The sequence below is a fragment of the Leptonychotes weddellii genome, chromosome 14, assembly GCF_054177405.1.
Source record: "Leptonychotes weddellii isolate Sample4059 chromosome 14, ASM5417740v2, whole genome shotgun sequence".
Classification (NCBI taxonomy): Eukaryota; Metazoa; Chordata; class Mammalia; order Carnivora; family Phocidae; genus Leptonychotes; species Leptonychotes weddellii.
In genome coordinates this window covers 1,247,548-1,265,089 of record NC_138382.1, presented here as the reverse complement: position 1 = coordinate 1,265,089, position 17,542 = coordinate 1,247,548, and the positions used below count along the sequence as shown (strand labels likewise).

The following is a 17,542-nucleotide window of genomic DNA, read 5'->3' as shown; positions in this document are numbered from 1 at the left end:
GTGGGGATGTACTGTGTCCATGTATTTCGGCTGCAGGGTCGAGCAACGGGAGGACAGAGAACCCGAGCAATTCCCACACCTGCACCCACTCCCACTCCCGCAGAAATGTGCGACTCCCGGCGGTGCTGCGGAGGGTCTGGGCCCGCCTAACATGTTTGTAGACACAGGACGGCCAGGCCAGAGACAAGCAACTCCACCCTCCAGGCAGCATGTCACAATCACACGGTCGCCCTCGCCCTCCAACAAGAGGTGGGGCGACGCGGAGCGGCCCAGGTGGGCTGCACATCCTGGCTGACTTCTCTGGGCGCAGGTGACCCCAGTGTTTGCTGAGGGGCTGCAGCAAGCCTGGAAAGCTCTGGCCGAAGGGAAACAGAACGTTCGTCCCCCTGGAAGCAGCTGCCGCACAGCTTCCTTGAAGAGCTGGCCCAGAACGAGAGCGGTCGGGGCCTCTGCTCACGACACTGCACCAGGGGACACAGCCACAGATGTCTCCCAACCTTTCCAAAGCCGGGTTTGCAACAACTGCTACGTTTAACTTTTCATCAGGATCCCCCTAAGAGGCCAACAGAAATTATAAAGAATTCCTACCACATTCAGAGAAACCAACGCTAAGGATTTTTTCAATTAAATTCAGAAATGTCACTGCATTGTTTATCCTATCTACAAAAACTTCTGATTAACATTAATAACGGTTTGAATTGTTCACTTTGCTAAGCACCCAACTGCAACCCTCCCCAAGGGCAGGTGGCCTCGCGGTCTATGAAGACATAAATGTAAGATGCAAAGGACGACGTGCTGTGGGTCTGAGCCGCTGGCTCTGGAAACTGTTGAGAAGAGACGCAGAGGCCGCAAAGCTCCCGAGAATAACCCGGACGCCTGCAAGGGCGCACTTTGGAGAGCACAGGGGGAAGCCGCAGTGAGCCGCACAAACGGTAACGGGCAGGATCGCTAACATTTACCGCAGACACCGTCGTTGAGAAGCTGGGCTCTGTGCTTCAGGACAGTGTCACATGCCCTGTGACAGGAACCAAACTGAAGGGCTGAGGGGAGCCTTTTCTCCCGGCATGGCCCTGGTTCTTGCTTCAGCCAGGATGGACTGCTGCAAGCCAAAAGGATGTGCATAGAGAGGAAACTTTTTTTATTACTTTCTGCTTTGATGTCCCAACTAGGGCAGGGTCCCGGGTCATCGCTGCTGGATGCTGGGTTCTCAGTGGTCAGTTACGCATTTCGGCCCAAAGTAGAATGGGCTCAACCAGAAAAGATTCTCTCCTACTTGGCACACGATTTAAAAGAATTTTCTCAACATCCAATTGTTTCTGTACGAAAGCTCTTTGTTCCAATGTTCTCCTTCAAAAAACCCACAGTTCAGCTTTTTCTAATATCACTGTTGAGAAACTAACATTTTTTGGCCAAAGTCTACAACTGTGTTTGAGAAGTGTCAAACATGTTTCCATTAAGGAAAAACATACTGAAAGTTTTATTTTAGAGCAGGTGGGGGGGGGGGCTCTGGATTCTGATTTGCAATTATGCCGACAGCAGCATGTGACCCACCTTGGTGAAGGCTTTAATGGCGCGGATGAGGATGGCTTCCTCCACGTCCACAGGGATCGCCTGCAGACTCACTATGCAGTGCAACACACAGAGAATGGTCTGGTGCTGGCCCTGTTTTTGCAGAAATCAAAATCAAACAAGTGGTTTTAAAAAATGCCTCCGAACATAAACTCAAAGCAAGTGCAGAGCCAGGAGCTGGTGTGCGACCAAGTACTCATGACCTCAAACACCAAACTCTCTACCAAGGGCTCTAACATGTTTCCTGTTAGGTGTTAATATAATTTGAAAAACTTTCAGGAGATAAAATCAAAGCTGCTTAGTTATTACATAAAGTATAATTGAATATGAATATCAGTGTGACTTCAAATCAAAAGTCTTCCTTGCAGTGAACCAATGAGAGGATCCACTTGTTTCCAGACACAACTGTTTCAGTTCGGCTAGCGGATGCCGATGTGCCACGGTGGTCCGTGGACTAGTGGGCAGCCAGGGACAGTACGAGCACGCCCTGCCTGTGGCTGGAGCTGCGGAGGGAGGCGGGGAAGGGGAGAGACAGCCGTGGCCCCCCAGCAGTGCGCCCACTGGAACTTAAGGGGGAAGGTCCCCAAGGAACGTGTCCGACTTGACTCCCAGGGGCTGTTCACTTTAGAGAAGCAAAGGAGACACCACCTCTGGAGCCGACATGGTCCTGTACACTCGCCCCTGAGAGCCACTGACTGTGCTTCTGGAAACCTACTGAGGGCCTAATCGGAAATGCAGAAAACCCTGCAAGCACAAGTGATCATTACAGGGATGGCTACCGAAGTAAAACCCTGAAATAATGCAAACACCCTACGTGCAGGGGTTGGAGTGAAGGAAGACGAAGGTGCAGCGGGCGCCATGGGACAGACGGGCGCAAGCTGTGTGCGGAGCCACTGGGGCTCAGGTCCTGCTGTGACACACGCTGACTGCCTTTCCTGAGAGATGGGGCCTCACCCTGTCCGGGCCATGGAGATAAATGAAGGGGAAAACGGAAATTAGGACCTGGCAAGGGCCTGGCCACTGCCCCAGGGGTGACCTCCTCTCTCAGCCCCTCACACAGGGCCTGAGAAGGCAGACTGGGAAACGGACTCTGGATCCAGGGCGTCCTCACCTTTACTGGCATGTGCGCACATGTGCGAGCGTGTGCATTCGTGTCCGTGTGTGTCTGAAAAATGAAGTATACGGTCGTCCGTGACCACATTAACAAATGCACTAAGTCTGACAGAACGGACGTGCAATGTTCAGAGTGGTGCTGCTGGGTTACGGGCGTTCTCCTCGTCTGGTGTTGTATCTTCTACACCTGATGCTGGGTGTGCATTTCTTCTTACCTCGGAAAAACCTAGATTAGACCCAGATATGGGATTCTGCACAAGTCCCCTTCTTCATAATGGATTTTTGTGCACGAAGCCTGAACTAAGGGCCATGGTTAACTTCATCAACCGCCCAACAGCCTCTTTACCTTCTCTAATAAAAACAGTGCTTCTGTGGCATGTGCGTGGCTGCCAGCCAATGTGTCCACGTCCTCTTTGGTGACCACAGGCTCCTTCAGCTGCTCCACCCAAGACCACATGAGACTGCACAGGACGAAAGGGTCCCTTTCGCCACATATTCTTTCCCAAGCTCCGTCTCGGGAATTTAGTTCTTTCTAAAAGAAGGGAAGAAAGAGGAGAATGGAGAAGAAGGAGAGGGGAGGGGAGGAAAAAGGGAGGGGAAGAGGAGGGGGGAGGAAGGGAGAGGGAAAAGAAGAGAGGGGCAGGGAGGGAGGAAGGGGAGGGCAAGGGATGAGGAGGAGGAGGGAGGGGGGAGGGACAGGGAGGTAGCACTGTTTGAGGTTTGATGGCCTTCAGGCTGTTCATGAGTGACAGTCTCGGGCTTTGGGTGGATGGGGACCTCTCCCAGTGCCCCCACCTCCAGGTGGCACACTGGGCTGAGATGCTGAGTCTCTCCAAGCCTCAGTTTCCCTCTGTGAAGCTGACCCCCTGCCCCACATGTGCCCTAAAGCTCCCTCAGAGAGGGGCTCAGCTGGCCCAAACGCTAAGCTCTCCACCGGGCTCTGAAACCACAGACGCTGTTCAGGAAGAGGGAGCCTTCCGTTTTAGGTTCCTTGGGACAAAAGACAAATACTTACTGTGATGGAGTAGAATGTTAGACAAAAAAGCATACATAAGACAACATTTGCAAATTACCCTGGGATGAGGAAAAGCTGACTAAAACTTCAAAGTGGGCCCCAGAAAAGTGCTGAACAGTCTGCAACTGGGCAGACACATCTGTCTCACGTTCCTTTTCAGAGTCCCATGCAGGCCTGGCCACAGAGCCAGCCCCACATCCTGAGACTGGACAGGGGAAGGGACGAGCAAGTCTTGCCCATGCCCTGAATGCTGGAGATAAGTTAAGGAGGAGGCCTTAACAGTTTACCTCGCAGAGAGCAGGGGAAAAACAGGAAAATTTTAACTTCTGATGGGGCTCAGTTTTATGCATTAGTAAATAAAGTCTATGTGTGCTACAGGAATAAGCATAATAATTGCACATTCATTCATTCACACATCTGGTATGTTCACAAAGCTTAGAACAGGACAGCCTGTAGCATGTGGCTTATCCGATTCCTACAGCCCCCTGAAGTGAGGCCCTGACGGCAGATGTGCAGGCCCAGGAAAGAGGGTACTTGCCCAGGAGCCCAAAGCAGAGCGGGGCAGACGGCATTCCCTGGGTTTTGCTTGACCCCAGACGTGATGCTCCTGCCCCGCTGCCAGGGTCCTCCGGCTCTGGGTTCCTCTGGTTCCTCTTTATTATCTTATAAAAAAGCCAATATGTTTAGTTGTATGGAGGCCCCGTTCCCCACGGGTCATATACACAGCAGATCTGCTCTGCAGTAACCAGAAGCTGGGCAGAACGGGACAAGTCAAAGGCCCTCCCAGTAAAATGCCGTTACATAGTCATGTTTTCTGAAATACTCAAGGGGACTTAGCAAAGTATTAAACTCATGAGCTGCGTCCCGGCCCTGCCACATTCGGGCCACATGACCTTGAGCATGTGCCTTGACCCCTGTGACCCTCGGCTTCCCTACCTGTGATACTTAATTCATAAGGACTGTGAAGATTAACGAAGAATCTTAGGGTGTCCTCTGCCCTCCGGGGTCCCTGAGAGAGCAGGTGATGCAGCAGAAGGAAGAGGGCCTAGCGCGGGCACAGGCAGCCCATGCCGTCCAAATCACAGTTCACTGGACTCTTTCCAGAACTCAAGTTGTTTTATTGCTGAAAGGCCCATCATAAAATCCAGAAAGTGAAACAAAGGGCAAGCCTATCCAAACAAAAGGGTCGTGTTCACCTCTGGAAAATGCTTTTCTGTGTGAGGTGCTCCGACAGTCTGGCCCATGCTGGGCTGACCTATGAGGGGTCCAACCACTAGCTCTCGTGGCTATGGTGTTACAAGGGAAGGGCCCGCAGACTGAGCCAGAACGAGCCAAAGGCTTGTTCAGTTCAGAGTAAGAAAAAATACTTCGTGTTGGGGCGCCTGGGTGGCTCAGTCGGTTAAGCGTCTGCCTTCGGCTCAGGTCATGATCCCGGGGTCCTGGGATCGAGCCCCGCATCGGGCTCCCTGCTCCGCGGGAAGCCTGCTTCTCCCTCTCCCACTCCCGCTGCTTGTGTCCCCTCTCTCGCTGTATCTCTCTCTGTGAAGTAAATAAAATCTTTAAAAAAAAAAAAAAGAAAAAATACTTCGTGTTGTAAGAAATCAATATATGTAGCGATTTGCTCAGGAAACACCTGCGGTTCTGACAAACAATGTGCACATGCTCTGCAGTCCACAGCTGTAAGTGGTGCAAGGCTCTGGGCCTAGTTTTCCCACCTCTGCATCTGGAAGGTTCTGAACCTTCTGGGAAGTGTACATGCCTTGCCTAATTAATGTAGAATACAGAGGAGCACATACACAAATAATTCGTGGGAGATTATAGGCGAACAAGTCTCAGTTTCACTGAGCCAGGCCTCCCCAGGTCAGCCCCACATTTGGGCAGTTTACTAGTTTCTGATAATTAGGTGGTAAGGCCTGCCCTTTGTCTACACCAGCTGCTCATTCAGGGCAAAGAGCACAACTGATTTAAGATTGTGTTTCTAATGAAAATACACCACAAAAAGGGGTTAAAATTTAAAATTGCACATTCTAATTTAAGTAAAAGCCAAGAAATGGGCCCCAAAGACACAACCTCGGGTAAAACTATTGGCACAGGGGTGCCTGGGTGGCTCAGTCAGTTAAGCGTCTGACTCAATTTCAGCCCAGGTCATGATCTCAGGATCGTGAGATGGAGCCCCACGTCAGGCTTGGTGCTGAGCTTGGGATCCTCTCTCTCCCTGTGCCCCTCTTGCTCTCTCTAAATAAATAAAAGCTTTTTTAAAAACCTAATGACACAAAGGTACTCTGTGGCTTGCTCCCATTTGCTTTGTGGAATCTGGCTGTTGCCTCATTGGGGTGCACTGGGAAGTCTGCGGGAAGGGATGCTGAGCAGACAGCATCCATCACGTGTCCTCCTGACCTCACTCAACACTTGCGTTGATGACTTTGGAAAAGAATTTTCTCTGATTTCATGTATGTCTCTTGGTCAGTGATTCTCCCCACCAGACTCAGGTTAGCGGTGCACAAGTTAGTTCCTAAAGCTGTCTGCTTAGGTCTGTCCATCCCACAAACCCAGCAGGAAAGCAGGAAGCTGCCACATGCATCAGCATCAATGCCCTGCTCCAAGGGCCCTGCTAAGTGCTAAGCACTGAGCGCTTTCTTTCACACAGAGATTGAGAAACCTGAAGTTCAAAAGTTACGTATGACATAAACAGGTCTTCAAATTCCCATAATACTTAAATTTGGTAAAATGTATTGTTTTTGTTCTGACATAAGTATTTCCCCCACACACATAATCAAATGAAATACAAGTACCTGCCACATTTCTACCTTCCTTTTCACCTCCTCCTCTTCTGTGAACTCATTTAAACTTGCCAGGGCTTTGGCTGCCAGTATTCTCCTGGCTTCAACACTCAATTCAGACTGCAAAGCAGTGTGTGGAGCAACTGCAGACAGATCTTTGCTGTCCTGGGCTCGGATGCGTCCACCGGAGAAGGGTGCTTTGGGGCTGAAGCCACAGTCCACGGGGCCACGGGGGGTGTCGGAGCAGCAACCAGCAGGAGTTCCGTCCTGACAGTGGGGCGCTTGCTGGGGAGAACAGTTTGGTTCCGTAGGGGTATCTGCAAGGTTCGGTGTAACTGGTTCCCTAGGGTTGTATGAACTTGAAACACCCGAAGAGAAGGTTCTACTCCGCTGTACTTCCTTTGCAATAGTCTCCCTATGGAAAACCGGTGACCCCTCATCTTTGAGTCCTTCCAGGCCTCCAAATTTAGCCTGATTCCAGAAAGAGAATGTATTTTGGACCAGCTTTTCCTTACTTGGATCAAGCTGTGGAGACTGGGGGGTGTAACAGTGGCTGATGGGCTTCTGCTGCCCGGGATGATGGCCAAGCAACACCTGGGCAGGCCCTGTCCACGGAGATCCCCCCTGCTCCAGAAGCGACTCAGCCCTCTTTAAATCTGAGTCACTGTGGCTGAATCGTCTTTTCAGATGAGTCAGGGGCTGAAGGCACTCGACATTCCGTCTCTTCCAAAGAGGGTCAATCTCTTGCTCGCTGGAAAGAATCACATCCTGATTCTCAAAATCTGTGGGCACTGCAGTGGGGGGGTAGGAATCTGATGCGTCACTGCCCTGCCTCAGCAACTCTTTATCCAGCTGCAGGGTGATCATCTCAGAAACTGTCTTCTCAATTTCGGCAGACAGACTGGGCACTTCTGCCACCTCTTCTGTCACTACTGGCCTGTTCTCGGCTAAGTCGAGGAGCAATTTGCAAACGAGGTGGATAATTTTGGGTACATGTTTCAGAAGTCGGGCCTCATAACCATGAAGCAGATGCCGCTGGCGAATAAGATACTGTGCTAAAGTAACAGCATGTGCTTTGGGGTCACAGCAAGAGAATATATTGCGAAGAGGAATCAGAAACTGAGTAAACTCCCTTACACAGAGTAGTTGTCCTCGAGTTTGTATGGAATTGGGTCGCTTTGCCCGAACAAATATAATTGCTTGGTCAGCAGTCATTCTTGTTGCAAAAACTAAGTAACATGCTATTAAAACACCTAGAGGTGAAGAAGAGAAGATTGGTATGAAAAAGTTTATAACTTATTTATTTATCAGTCTTTAAGTTTTAAATTTTGAATACATGTCAGGAAACCATATAAAGGATCATTTTAAGGACAATTATAACTTACTGACTTCTTGTACAAGTGTTTATTCACCTGTCTATATGTCACTTCTCCCCCTGACTGAGAATCCGCAGTCATCTCTGTACCCTGAAAGGAAGTAAGTATGGGTGAGGGGATGAGGGAGAGAGTGTGGGTGAGGGGGATGAGGGAGTAAGAGGGGGCAAGGGGATGAGAGAATGAGTGTAGTGAGGGGATGAGGGATAGAGTGGGGTGAGCGGGGGTGAGGGGGATGAGGGAGAGTGTGGTGAAGAGTTGAGGGAGAGAGTGTGGTGAGGGGCATGAGGGAGTGAGTGTGAGTGAGGGGATGAGGGAGTGAGCAGGGGTGAGGGGATGAGGGAGTGAGTGTGGGTGAGGGGGAGGAGGGAGTGAGAGGGGCTGAGGGGATGAGGGAGACAGTGTGGGTGAGGGGGATGAGGGAGTGAGTGTGGTAAGGGGATGAGGCAGAAAGTATGGTGAGGGCATGAGGGAGTGAGAGGGGGTTTAGGGGAAGGTCCAAACAGTGTATGGATTGACTGGATGGAATATTTTAAAAGCAGTTCAGAGCAGGAAGTAGAGCAGGATTTGCTTTCATCCCTGTTGAAGTTGGTCTGAAGAGGATAAGGAGCCGAGCACAGTTCACTCCATCCCCCGCCCTGACTGCACACTTACTTCCTACTCCTGCCACCTTTGCCATCGATTGTTGCCACATTCCCAGCCTGGCATTCTTCCTTTTCGGGCTTTTTTTCTTTGGGGATTATTCACACTGACAGTTTACTTCTGGACTTTTCTCTACACTAATAGTGCTTTTCTCTAGACCAAGATATAACTTTATTTGATAAATACTTATTATTAAAGGAAACAATCTTAATGTTATAAACCTTATTATTCTTGTTAATTAATTTTAAATTAAAATGAATAACACAGTGGTGATAATCAATTAATCCAACTTTGATAGTTAACTAATATCAAGGTAAAAGGCAAATCAGAAGACATCTGTGTGATTCACCAAGTTTGTTAATCACGTTACACATGAAAATCAGGACCTCTGCAAACTGCATGGTTCCCAGTAGGTACAGTGTCCCACAAATCTTTCTCATCAGGACATGGCACTTCAGTGTAAGTAGGAAGTATCTGCAGTGCTGTCGTGTGGAATCCCCAAGAACAGTGAGATTTTAGCTGGACCCTAAGAGCTGACGTTCTCAGGCAGAACTGAGTCCCTGCCCTGAACACACTCCCAAGCAGGTGGGAGAACTGGAGGCGGGTACACAGGTACACTGTGGACAGTGTTGAGCTCAGGTGTCTGGCTGGACCAGATGACAATTAATATTCTAACCTTACAGTATTTATTTTTGCCCCAGTATCAGCACTGCATTGAGATCTGCTGCATTTTTAAGTAAAATCATTGATTTTTATATAGAATTTTAGGCACAGATAGACTCCCTTCACAAATAAATTCCTTCCAGCCACGAATTTAAATCTTGGCTCTGCCACTTACTCAATGTAGCAAGTTACTTAAGCTCCTTCAAGACTCACATTGTTGCTAAAGGCTTAAAGAAACAGTTTGTGTAAAGTGCTTAGAACACACCAAATAAAACAATGCTTTCTATTTTCATTGTTTTGGTTAAGGAAAATTACATTTTAAAAAGATATTATGTATTATAAATAAAGTGTTGGGGCTTTTTTCCTTTGAAAAAGAATAACCAGAATAATCATTTAGTGAGCTGTGGAAACCCATCTGTTTACTAAATATGATGAGTTTTCAGGCTTAAGTCTCTCAAAAATACTCTCACAAATAAATGATCACTGAAACCATTTGTTTAAGTTATTTCTAATTTCTTTCAGTGGCTTCTACCATTTGACTCCAAAACTTTGATAGGATTCTGAAAAATATTTATCCTCTAGAATTACGAAATACTATTCTTTACATGTTTAAATATGCTACAAGACAATAAATCCACTTCCTAGTTATTTACCTGTCCGACCAAGCCCTGCATGACAATGGACAGCTACTTTTCCTTCTTGTAAGGCAAATGTCATCACCTTCACCATATCTAAGATGGTGGTGAGCGATGCTACACCATAATCCTTCCATCCAAAATTGTAGAAATAAACTGGACAATGAAAAAAAGAAAACATGAAAAAACAATTAACATCGAGGAAAAGTACTTGCGTAGCCATCTGAAGAAAGGAAGTGAATTCATGAAAAGTGTAAAGCTGTAAGGCACACGGACTGAACTGGATGCAGAGGCCTAAAATAATAGACTTTTTACATTTCCAGTAAGTTCACTGTTAACATTTCTCACAAAGCACATTCTATATTACTTAAGATATTTCCTGCTAGGGGCTCAGTTGGTTAAGCAACTGCCTTCAGCTCAGGTCAAGATCCTGGAGTCCCTGGATCGAGTCCCGCATCGGGTTCCCTGCTTGGCAGGGAGCCTGCTTCTCCCTCTGACCCTCCCCCTCTCATGTGCTCTCTCTCTCTCTCTCATTCTCTCTGTCTCAAATAAATAAATAAAATCTGTTAAAAAAAAAAAAAAAAAAAGATATTTCCTGCTAAAACTCAGCCAGAAAGAATTAAGGTGAAACAGGATTACAAATTAATAAAGTCCCCGACCTTGGCCCAAATTACTCAGCTACAGAGGGAAAGCATGGCATCTTGTTTAAGTATGGCAATGTGTCTAAAGGACTCATAAATGGCACAAGGTGGGTACATACAGATTTTCCACCCAGTGGAGACAAAAAAAGCTAGACACACACTTCTTAAAAACAAGTCCCCAAAGTGGCCAGGGTTGGTCCTTTCCAGTCTGGTCCTGAATGGCATGTGTTCGGTGGACTCCATCCCTAGGCTCCCAAGACTGGGGCTTCTGGGATTGTCACATAAAGACTCCCTGCGTCCTACCCAGAGGCAGAGCTCGGCAGCAGTAAGGGCATGAGTGAGTCCCGGGTTCCAATCCTGCTGCCATGTGTACACTGTGTGACCCAGGCGAGTGGGGACTCACGAAGCCTGCAGGGCCTGAGTGTGAGGCAGAAACAAGGACTATGGGATGCGCAGAGCAGCAGGGCCAGTGTCCATGGTAACTAACGCGGGCATTGTTTCTACAGGGCCCCTCCCAAGATCCCTCTCACAGGACAAAAGGAATCCTGTACTTTCAGCAGCACCACCCGAGAAGAATGGCCACATTATCTAGAATCAGTCAGCTCATCTTCTCCGTAGGGAGCCCACCCCCGGCAGAAAGCGGTCATTCTATCACCCGGTAACGACGGGAGAGCTGGGCAGACAAGAGTCTGGGTGCTGTTCTTGGTAACTCATGGAGGGGAGGTGGAAGGACTTACTGCCAGCCTCCATGAAAGCTTCCGGAAGGTACGTGAAGCCACTTTCTTGTTCCAGAGGGTTCCCACAGCTGGCATGCTCACCAGGGCGCTGCAGGTTGATGACTGTTTTTATGCCATGGCTGACAGGAGAAAATAAAAAAGTTATTTTGAGGGCAAGTGTTTAAAAAAAATCAAGCATTTTTGGCATTAATAAACATTATTAATCACTCTCAAAAACCTCAATTTCCTAGTCGAAATAAGCTGTCCACTGCCTATCGTTTGACTATTTGACGTCAAAAGCAATGGACAAGAACATGCGAATTGGCTTAGCAAGTGTGTCAACGACACGGCATTTACCTTTGGAACTGCTCGATGAGGCGGTACTTCTCAAGGAGCTCAGTGGACGGGCGAGCCATGGCTAGGATATTCTCAGTGACCCTAGGATGGGAGGAGGGGCTGGTGAGATGCACAAAACTTGGAACGTTCCAGCTCTAAGAACTAAGAGAACGAGATATCAAGTCCCTACTTTTCTATGATTTTAACAAATCTAGAACAATTTTCTTATACAAATTCTGGCTTCAATTTTGCATCACAATGAGGGCTCTAAGAAACCCTGAATCCCTGGAAAAAATTCCAGGATGTAAAGTATTTGTGGACTCCGGCAGTGTGGTTTCAAGTACTCTCGTGAGATTCTAGTGGATGTTGTGGAGGAACCTCGTTGAGCAGCAAAGGTAATTCTGCCCCTCAGTTACCTATTATGTTAAGTAGGGATAACGCCTGCCTCACAGGGTTGGCACGAGAATTCAACACAATGTGGGTATAAAGTCTTTAGCACAAATCCTGGCACGTGATTAGGAATAAATGCTGAGTTATTGTAATTCAGCAAAACATATGGGCTTTGGAGTCATCTGGGCCTGGTTTCAAATGCTGGCTTTTCTACTTCTAGCTGGGTACTAGATTAGTCTCTCTGGACCTCAATTCCTTCATCAACAGAATGACATTAACCACGCCTACTTTCAGGAGCTTTATGAAGATGACATAATAATTTAACAGTGTATAGCACAGTGCTGGCCTGAGGACAAATGGACAGAGGCCCCCCAACAGACAGCTGCCCCTCCTCAGGGGTCTGGTGAAAGGTACGTCAGGCAGTCTATCGGGAGCTATGGGTCACATGAGCCTGATGAGTAACAGAGACATCAGCTGAGCAGAGCACAATCCAGAAAGATACCATGCCTCCCTGCTGGGGCAAGCCCTGAAAATTGATGGGGGCCTCCCCCACCAAATTCAGTAGTACTTAGTATAAGACGAGGAGAGAAGTACCATGAAAGCATGACAGGTGAAAAAGACTCAGATGTTTAGTCAACCATAAACCAAAAATATTAACGTGATCTCAAGCTGCATGATTGGATATTTATGGTCCGAGCACACCTCAGGCCTAGTGCTTGCTTTCACACAACATTCTTTAGACTAGAATATGATCTGTGGGGAATGGCAATGACAATGGACCCCAACTCTATCACTACACACGTGCCAGCAAATATAAAAAAGCCCAGGCTGCAAGTTAGGTAAGCCGGTTGACGAAAGTCTAATTTGGAAATGGATTCTTGCTGCAGGAAATGATTCACCACTAGAGAGTTCTTTAAACCGTGAATTCCTCTTAGTGGGCTTCAAAGGTGATTTGGCGGGGCATCTGGGTGGCTCAGTAGGTTAAGCGTCTGCCTTCGGTTCAGGTCATGATCTCTGGGTGCTGGGATCGAGCCCTACATTAAGCCCCACATCAGGCTCCCTGCTCAGCGGGAAGTCTGCTTCTCCTTCTCTCTCTGCTCCCCCCCTTTGTGCTCTCTCTAATAAATAAATAAAAAATCTTTAAAAAACAAACAAACAAAACAAACAAAGGTGATCTGGCTTGATTATCAGAATTCATCAGAGACATCACTACATCAAAAGAGGTACACTTAACAGTTTACCGTTAATAACAAGCAGCAGAAGGATTCACTGCAGAATGAATCACATCTGCACACCATAAAGCATGCACCCGTATTCACCCTGCCTGCTGAGCCAACAACGTGCACCGCTCTCTACTGAGGCACGCGGGCGGTGTATTTGCGTGGAAGTGTGCCCTTTCATCCAGAAGATGGGAACAAAAAGAAATGAGGCTAACACGTACCTGTGTGAAACTGACAAACCATGTATGTACCTCCTGCCTTCTCAAATTTATAGCTGAGCACATTATTTCTAGCAACTTCCAATACTTAAGAGCTATCTCGTTACCACTTTTTTAAGATTTACGTACATCATTTCACTTAATTAAAAAACCCCTGTGGGCTGGTTTTATTATTTCCATTTTACAGAAGAAGTTCGGAACACCCACGTGAGGCAGCCAAGATCACGCGGCTCATCAAGCTGCAAGGCCAGGGCGGAGGCGGGGCCCTCCGCCTTCCCACCCCTGTGCCCCCTCCTGCACGGCCACGGGCCCCGCAGACTCACTCACCACGATGAGTACACCCCGTTGATGGCTTGCCCCTGCTCGCCCCAGCGCGCTGGGCTTTCGTACTTGCAGGCTCTGCCACCACACGCCAGGGAGCAGGCCATGTGTCCGGGAATCACATGCCGTAAGCGCTCTCCGACTTTCGTGTACTTTGGTGTTGGACGTCCTGAATTTCCTAGAACATACAAGGAAGAGAGGATTCAAAATTCCACTCTCCAAATGCAACAGTAACATGAGAAACAGCTTCCATGTCACCTCAGGATTGTAGATGACGAGCCGGGGCTACATTCCCTTCATTTTGCCAGAAATAAAACGGTTTCCTTTTCATCTGAGTGCATGATCTCTTAATATAGAAAAGGCTTTCACACACAATAATCTCCACATGTCATATTGGTAATGAAGAGGAAGAAACCATAAAAGCAGATCTTTTACAAGAGAATGAATTTTTTCAAAAATTACATTTTTAATGCAAAAGCACAAAACATTCAATCACTTTATCTCCTATTACATGTCCACTGAAGCTCTTAGCATAACAGACAGTGAAAGTACAATGTAGAATTAATTGTCAACAGTCTGAATTTAAACTCAAAGCTGTGGCGATCTTTAAGAAGGAAAAGAGCTTTACTTTTTCTCTGGAGGCTAGTTGGGTTTCTCTCGGCACAGCTGACGGAGGCCGCTGCCACCATCACCTGGAGAGAGGACGAGGAGAGCGTCTGGGCGGCCGAGCCACACCGGCCATGCTGCAGGACAGGGTCCGAGGACGAGTGCCGGCGGCCCTGGAAGAAGGAGCTGAGGAAGGGCAGGGCCGAGCACCGCCGGGGCAGGTCCTGCATGGCTGGGCTCCCAGCGGGAAAGAGCTGCGGGCGAGGGGATGGCAGCGCCAGCCTGCTCCGTGGTGAAGTTATGCTGAGCCGCCAGCATCACTCTGCGGGATCTGACAGCCATTCGGGATAGGCTGACTTGTTTCCATAGTGACGAACAAAGAAACTACTGACTCCCACTCAGAGCTGTACAGGCAAAATCCCACATGAATGGACTGCATTTTGGACAGATTGTTCAAATAGAGGAAAGAACATGTATTTTAAATAGATTACACTAAATTGCAACTACTCTATTTTGTTTCTCATACACAGTGGAAAGATCTGCCAGCTCAAAGAATTACATCTAACACACTGTAATGAATTTAGAAAAATGTGTTTATCACACAGACCCTGCCGTTTATACACATGTTGAAAGGTTTAAATTCTGTTATTCCTCTCGTAACTACTCTCTGAACAGTCTGAAAAAACTTCTCTTTCTACTCCTCCTTGGAACAGGGTGGACAAGAAGTTAACTCTAATGAAGTAAAATGTGTAGCATACCTCGTAACATCATTAAAACACCACCCAGTTCTTCAAAACCAAAAAGTCCCCTGTAATTTTCCTGACAGAACTATTTAAAAAAAAATACTTGCACAGAACACATAAAGACGTCTGTAGGGTTGATTTAATCAGAAGACACGGACTACCATACTTTTACTTTCAGAATGTGAAAACACAGATCCTGCCCATGCCTTGATCAGGTAGTTAAGTGGCCATGCCTCTCAAACACTCAAAGATGCAATTCTGTGCCTTTTGTCACTGACTGTCGGGGGGGAACGAAGCTTTAGGAATGTCTTAGTGGAGGCATGTGGAAAAAATTCACTAAGTATCACATTCTTCTCAGGAACTGGATGAGGAGGTGGCTGCAGCTTGAGGATAAAGGACACAAAGAACACAGAAAATCTAACATTGATGTCCGCCTCCTCCCTCCTGAATGTCAGGCTCGCCCCACCCTGTCACTCTGTGTCTCCAGGTCTCTCTCTGTCTCTCCAAATGGTGTTTCAGCCACGTGCAGACAGAAACAACCTCCTGCCACAGATACGGCTCTTTTTGTTGGTTCTATTTTATTTTAATCATCAGTAATGCTGTAAGCACTTGCCTTTTAAAATGCAACCCCAACTGAACAGATTTTGTCAAATAACACAGAGACAGAGAAGCTCAATTTGGTGCCCAAAGTCCTACCTGAGTGCCGTGCCATGTCCTTGTTCACATACAGTGATGGAAAATAATTTTTTTTAAGGTAACCAATCCAAAAAGCAAAGCTCCCACCGAGCTTTACAGGAGAGAAAGGAGTACAAGATGGCGCACCAAGGCTGAGCAGAGGCCTGGCAGCCGACGGCCCTGAGGACTCGAACTCAGGGGTCCACATCTGCTATGTGCAGCAGGGGTTCTGAGCAAAATGCCCAATCGTGGCCAAATCCATCTTTGAAAGCCAGTTTTTATTTATGCCAAGTGGCTTTCCAACAGGGAAGCGTGCCTTCAGTCCCACCCCTAGGACTACACTGGCCTCTCTTCCTGCCTCTGTCTGCAGACGCGTGGACCTTCTGTGAACACATCTTCCTGTTTTTCTAAGCAGATGGCCACACCTTCCCATTTGCTCCGTGTCTCACGAGGGTCCTCACGCACAAGCGGGTGCACCATAACTTATGTCCTCATTCCCTCGCTGTTGGACATTTAGGCCACAACCCATGATCTTATTTAAAAATAAGGCATTAAACATCTCAGGACCCAATCCTTTTTATATCCACATTTCTCCTTCAGCAAACTCCTAGGGATGAGATGGCTGGTGAGCAGAATTTTCAAAGCTCGTATTTTCATATAGGTGAGTCTTCACATGTTTCAACAACTACGTATGAAGACGCTGAAAGAGGTAATATTTTTTAAAACTCAACACAGGTTTTTTCTGAGGTCAGAGAGAAATACAGCATTAAAATAAAGATTGAGAAAAGCCATCTCCGAGAAGCTTTGTTTCAACCTCCCTGACCTCAGAAATCTCACATCTCCTTAATTTGTGGCCTTCGAAAACCATGTTTTTGTTCACAGAATGTTGCCGGAAAATAATCGTGAAAAAACTTTAAAGAGATTATTTTCAAATTCTTGGAATAAAAGATATTATACTTGTACCAAACTGGTCTCTCTTTCTGTATTCGTAAGAAAGCGTATTTGTAGAACAACCTAAAAATCCATTAAAAAATTTAAGTTGGGATGAGTTACAGATTGCTAATGATGAGTTGTTCAGATTCTTACAAGTAACATTTTTTTTTAAAGATTTTATTTATTTATTTGACAGAGAGAGACACAGAGAGAGAGGGAACACAAGCAGGGGGAGTGGGAGAGGGAGAAGCAGGCCTCCCGCAGAGCAAAGAGCACGATGTGGGGCTCGATCCCAGGACCCTGGGATCATGACCTGAGCCGAAGGCAGATGCTTAACGACCGAGCCACCCAGGCGCTCCTAAGTAACATTTCAATATATAAATTACCAGCAGGAAAAAAATAGAGGCCTTCTTTTTAGATAAACAGGAGCCACAATACTATTTTAATTCCTATTTCATGTGATATTGTGATACATAAAATGGAGTGTTTCAGAGAGTAATTTTGTGAAGGGCCATGCTTTCGCAGACACTTAAAAGGTAGAGTGTTTTTTCAGGAGTCCCCAGAAAGAACATCATTATCATAAGCTCCTTGTCCCTCCACAGTTATAATTTATTTGCAGGTCACAAGAATCCACACTACTGCTGTTTTCCCACTTGCCTGCTAGTAACTCATCTGTTTTTCACTGCTGTGACAACATATTCTTCTAAATACATAAGAAGACAAATGTCAGTTTTCTATATCCCATGAACATAAACTCATGGGTGCGCTACCTTGCTACTGTTCTTACCCTTCTCACTTCCGAATACACCGTCTCTAAAAAGAAACCAGGCTCCAAGAAAAAGCAGGAAGATAATACAGAGGATAATCCCCGTGACCAATCCTATACCCCCCCAAGCTGCTGTCATCACCCGCACACAAAGGGCCCTTTGAAGCGCAAAGAACCAGGGCGCTGT

General features: G+C 47.1%; 1 protein-coding gene across 5 annotated transcripts in view; it reads right to left on the bottom strand.

Annotated features, from left to right (window-relative positions):
* The window catches only part of PTPDC1 (protein tyrosine phosphatase domain containing 1), a 75,022-nt gene that overhangs the window by 23,189 nt on the left and 34,291 nt on the right, over positions 1-17,542 (bottom strand). For 4 of the 5 annotated variants that reach the window (XM_081802721.1, XM_081802719.1, XM_081802720.1 and 1 more), the window contains 7 exons: positions 13,639-13,810; positions 11,505-11,585; positions 11,169-11,287; positions 9,809-9,946; positions 6,490-7,730; positions 3,029-3,214; positions 1,552-1,662 (listed from right to left, as the gene is read on the bottom strand). In XM_081802721.1, coding sequence (XP_081658847.1) covers positions 1,552-1,662; positions 3,029-3,214; positions 6,490-7,730; positions 9,809-9,946; positions 11,169-11,287; positions 11,505-11,585; positions 13,639-13,810 — 2,048 coding nt within the window. Of the gene's footprint in view, positions 1-1,551; positions 1,663-3,028; positions 3,215-3,251; positions 4,360-6,489; positions 7,731-9,808; positions 9,947-11,168; positions 11,288-11,504; positions 11,586-13,638; positions 13,811-17,542 lie in introns of those variants that run through there. The other variant, XM_081802723.1, reaches the window with a different exon arrangement.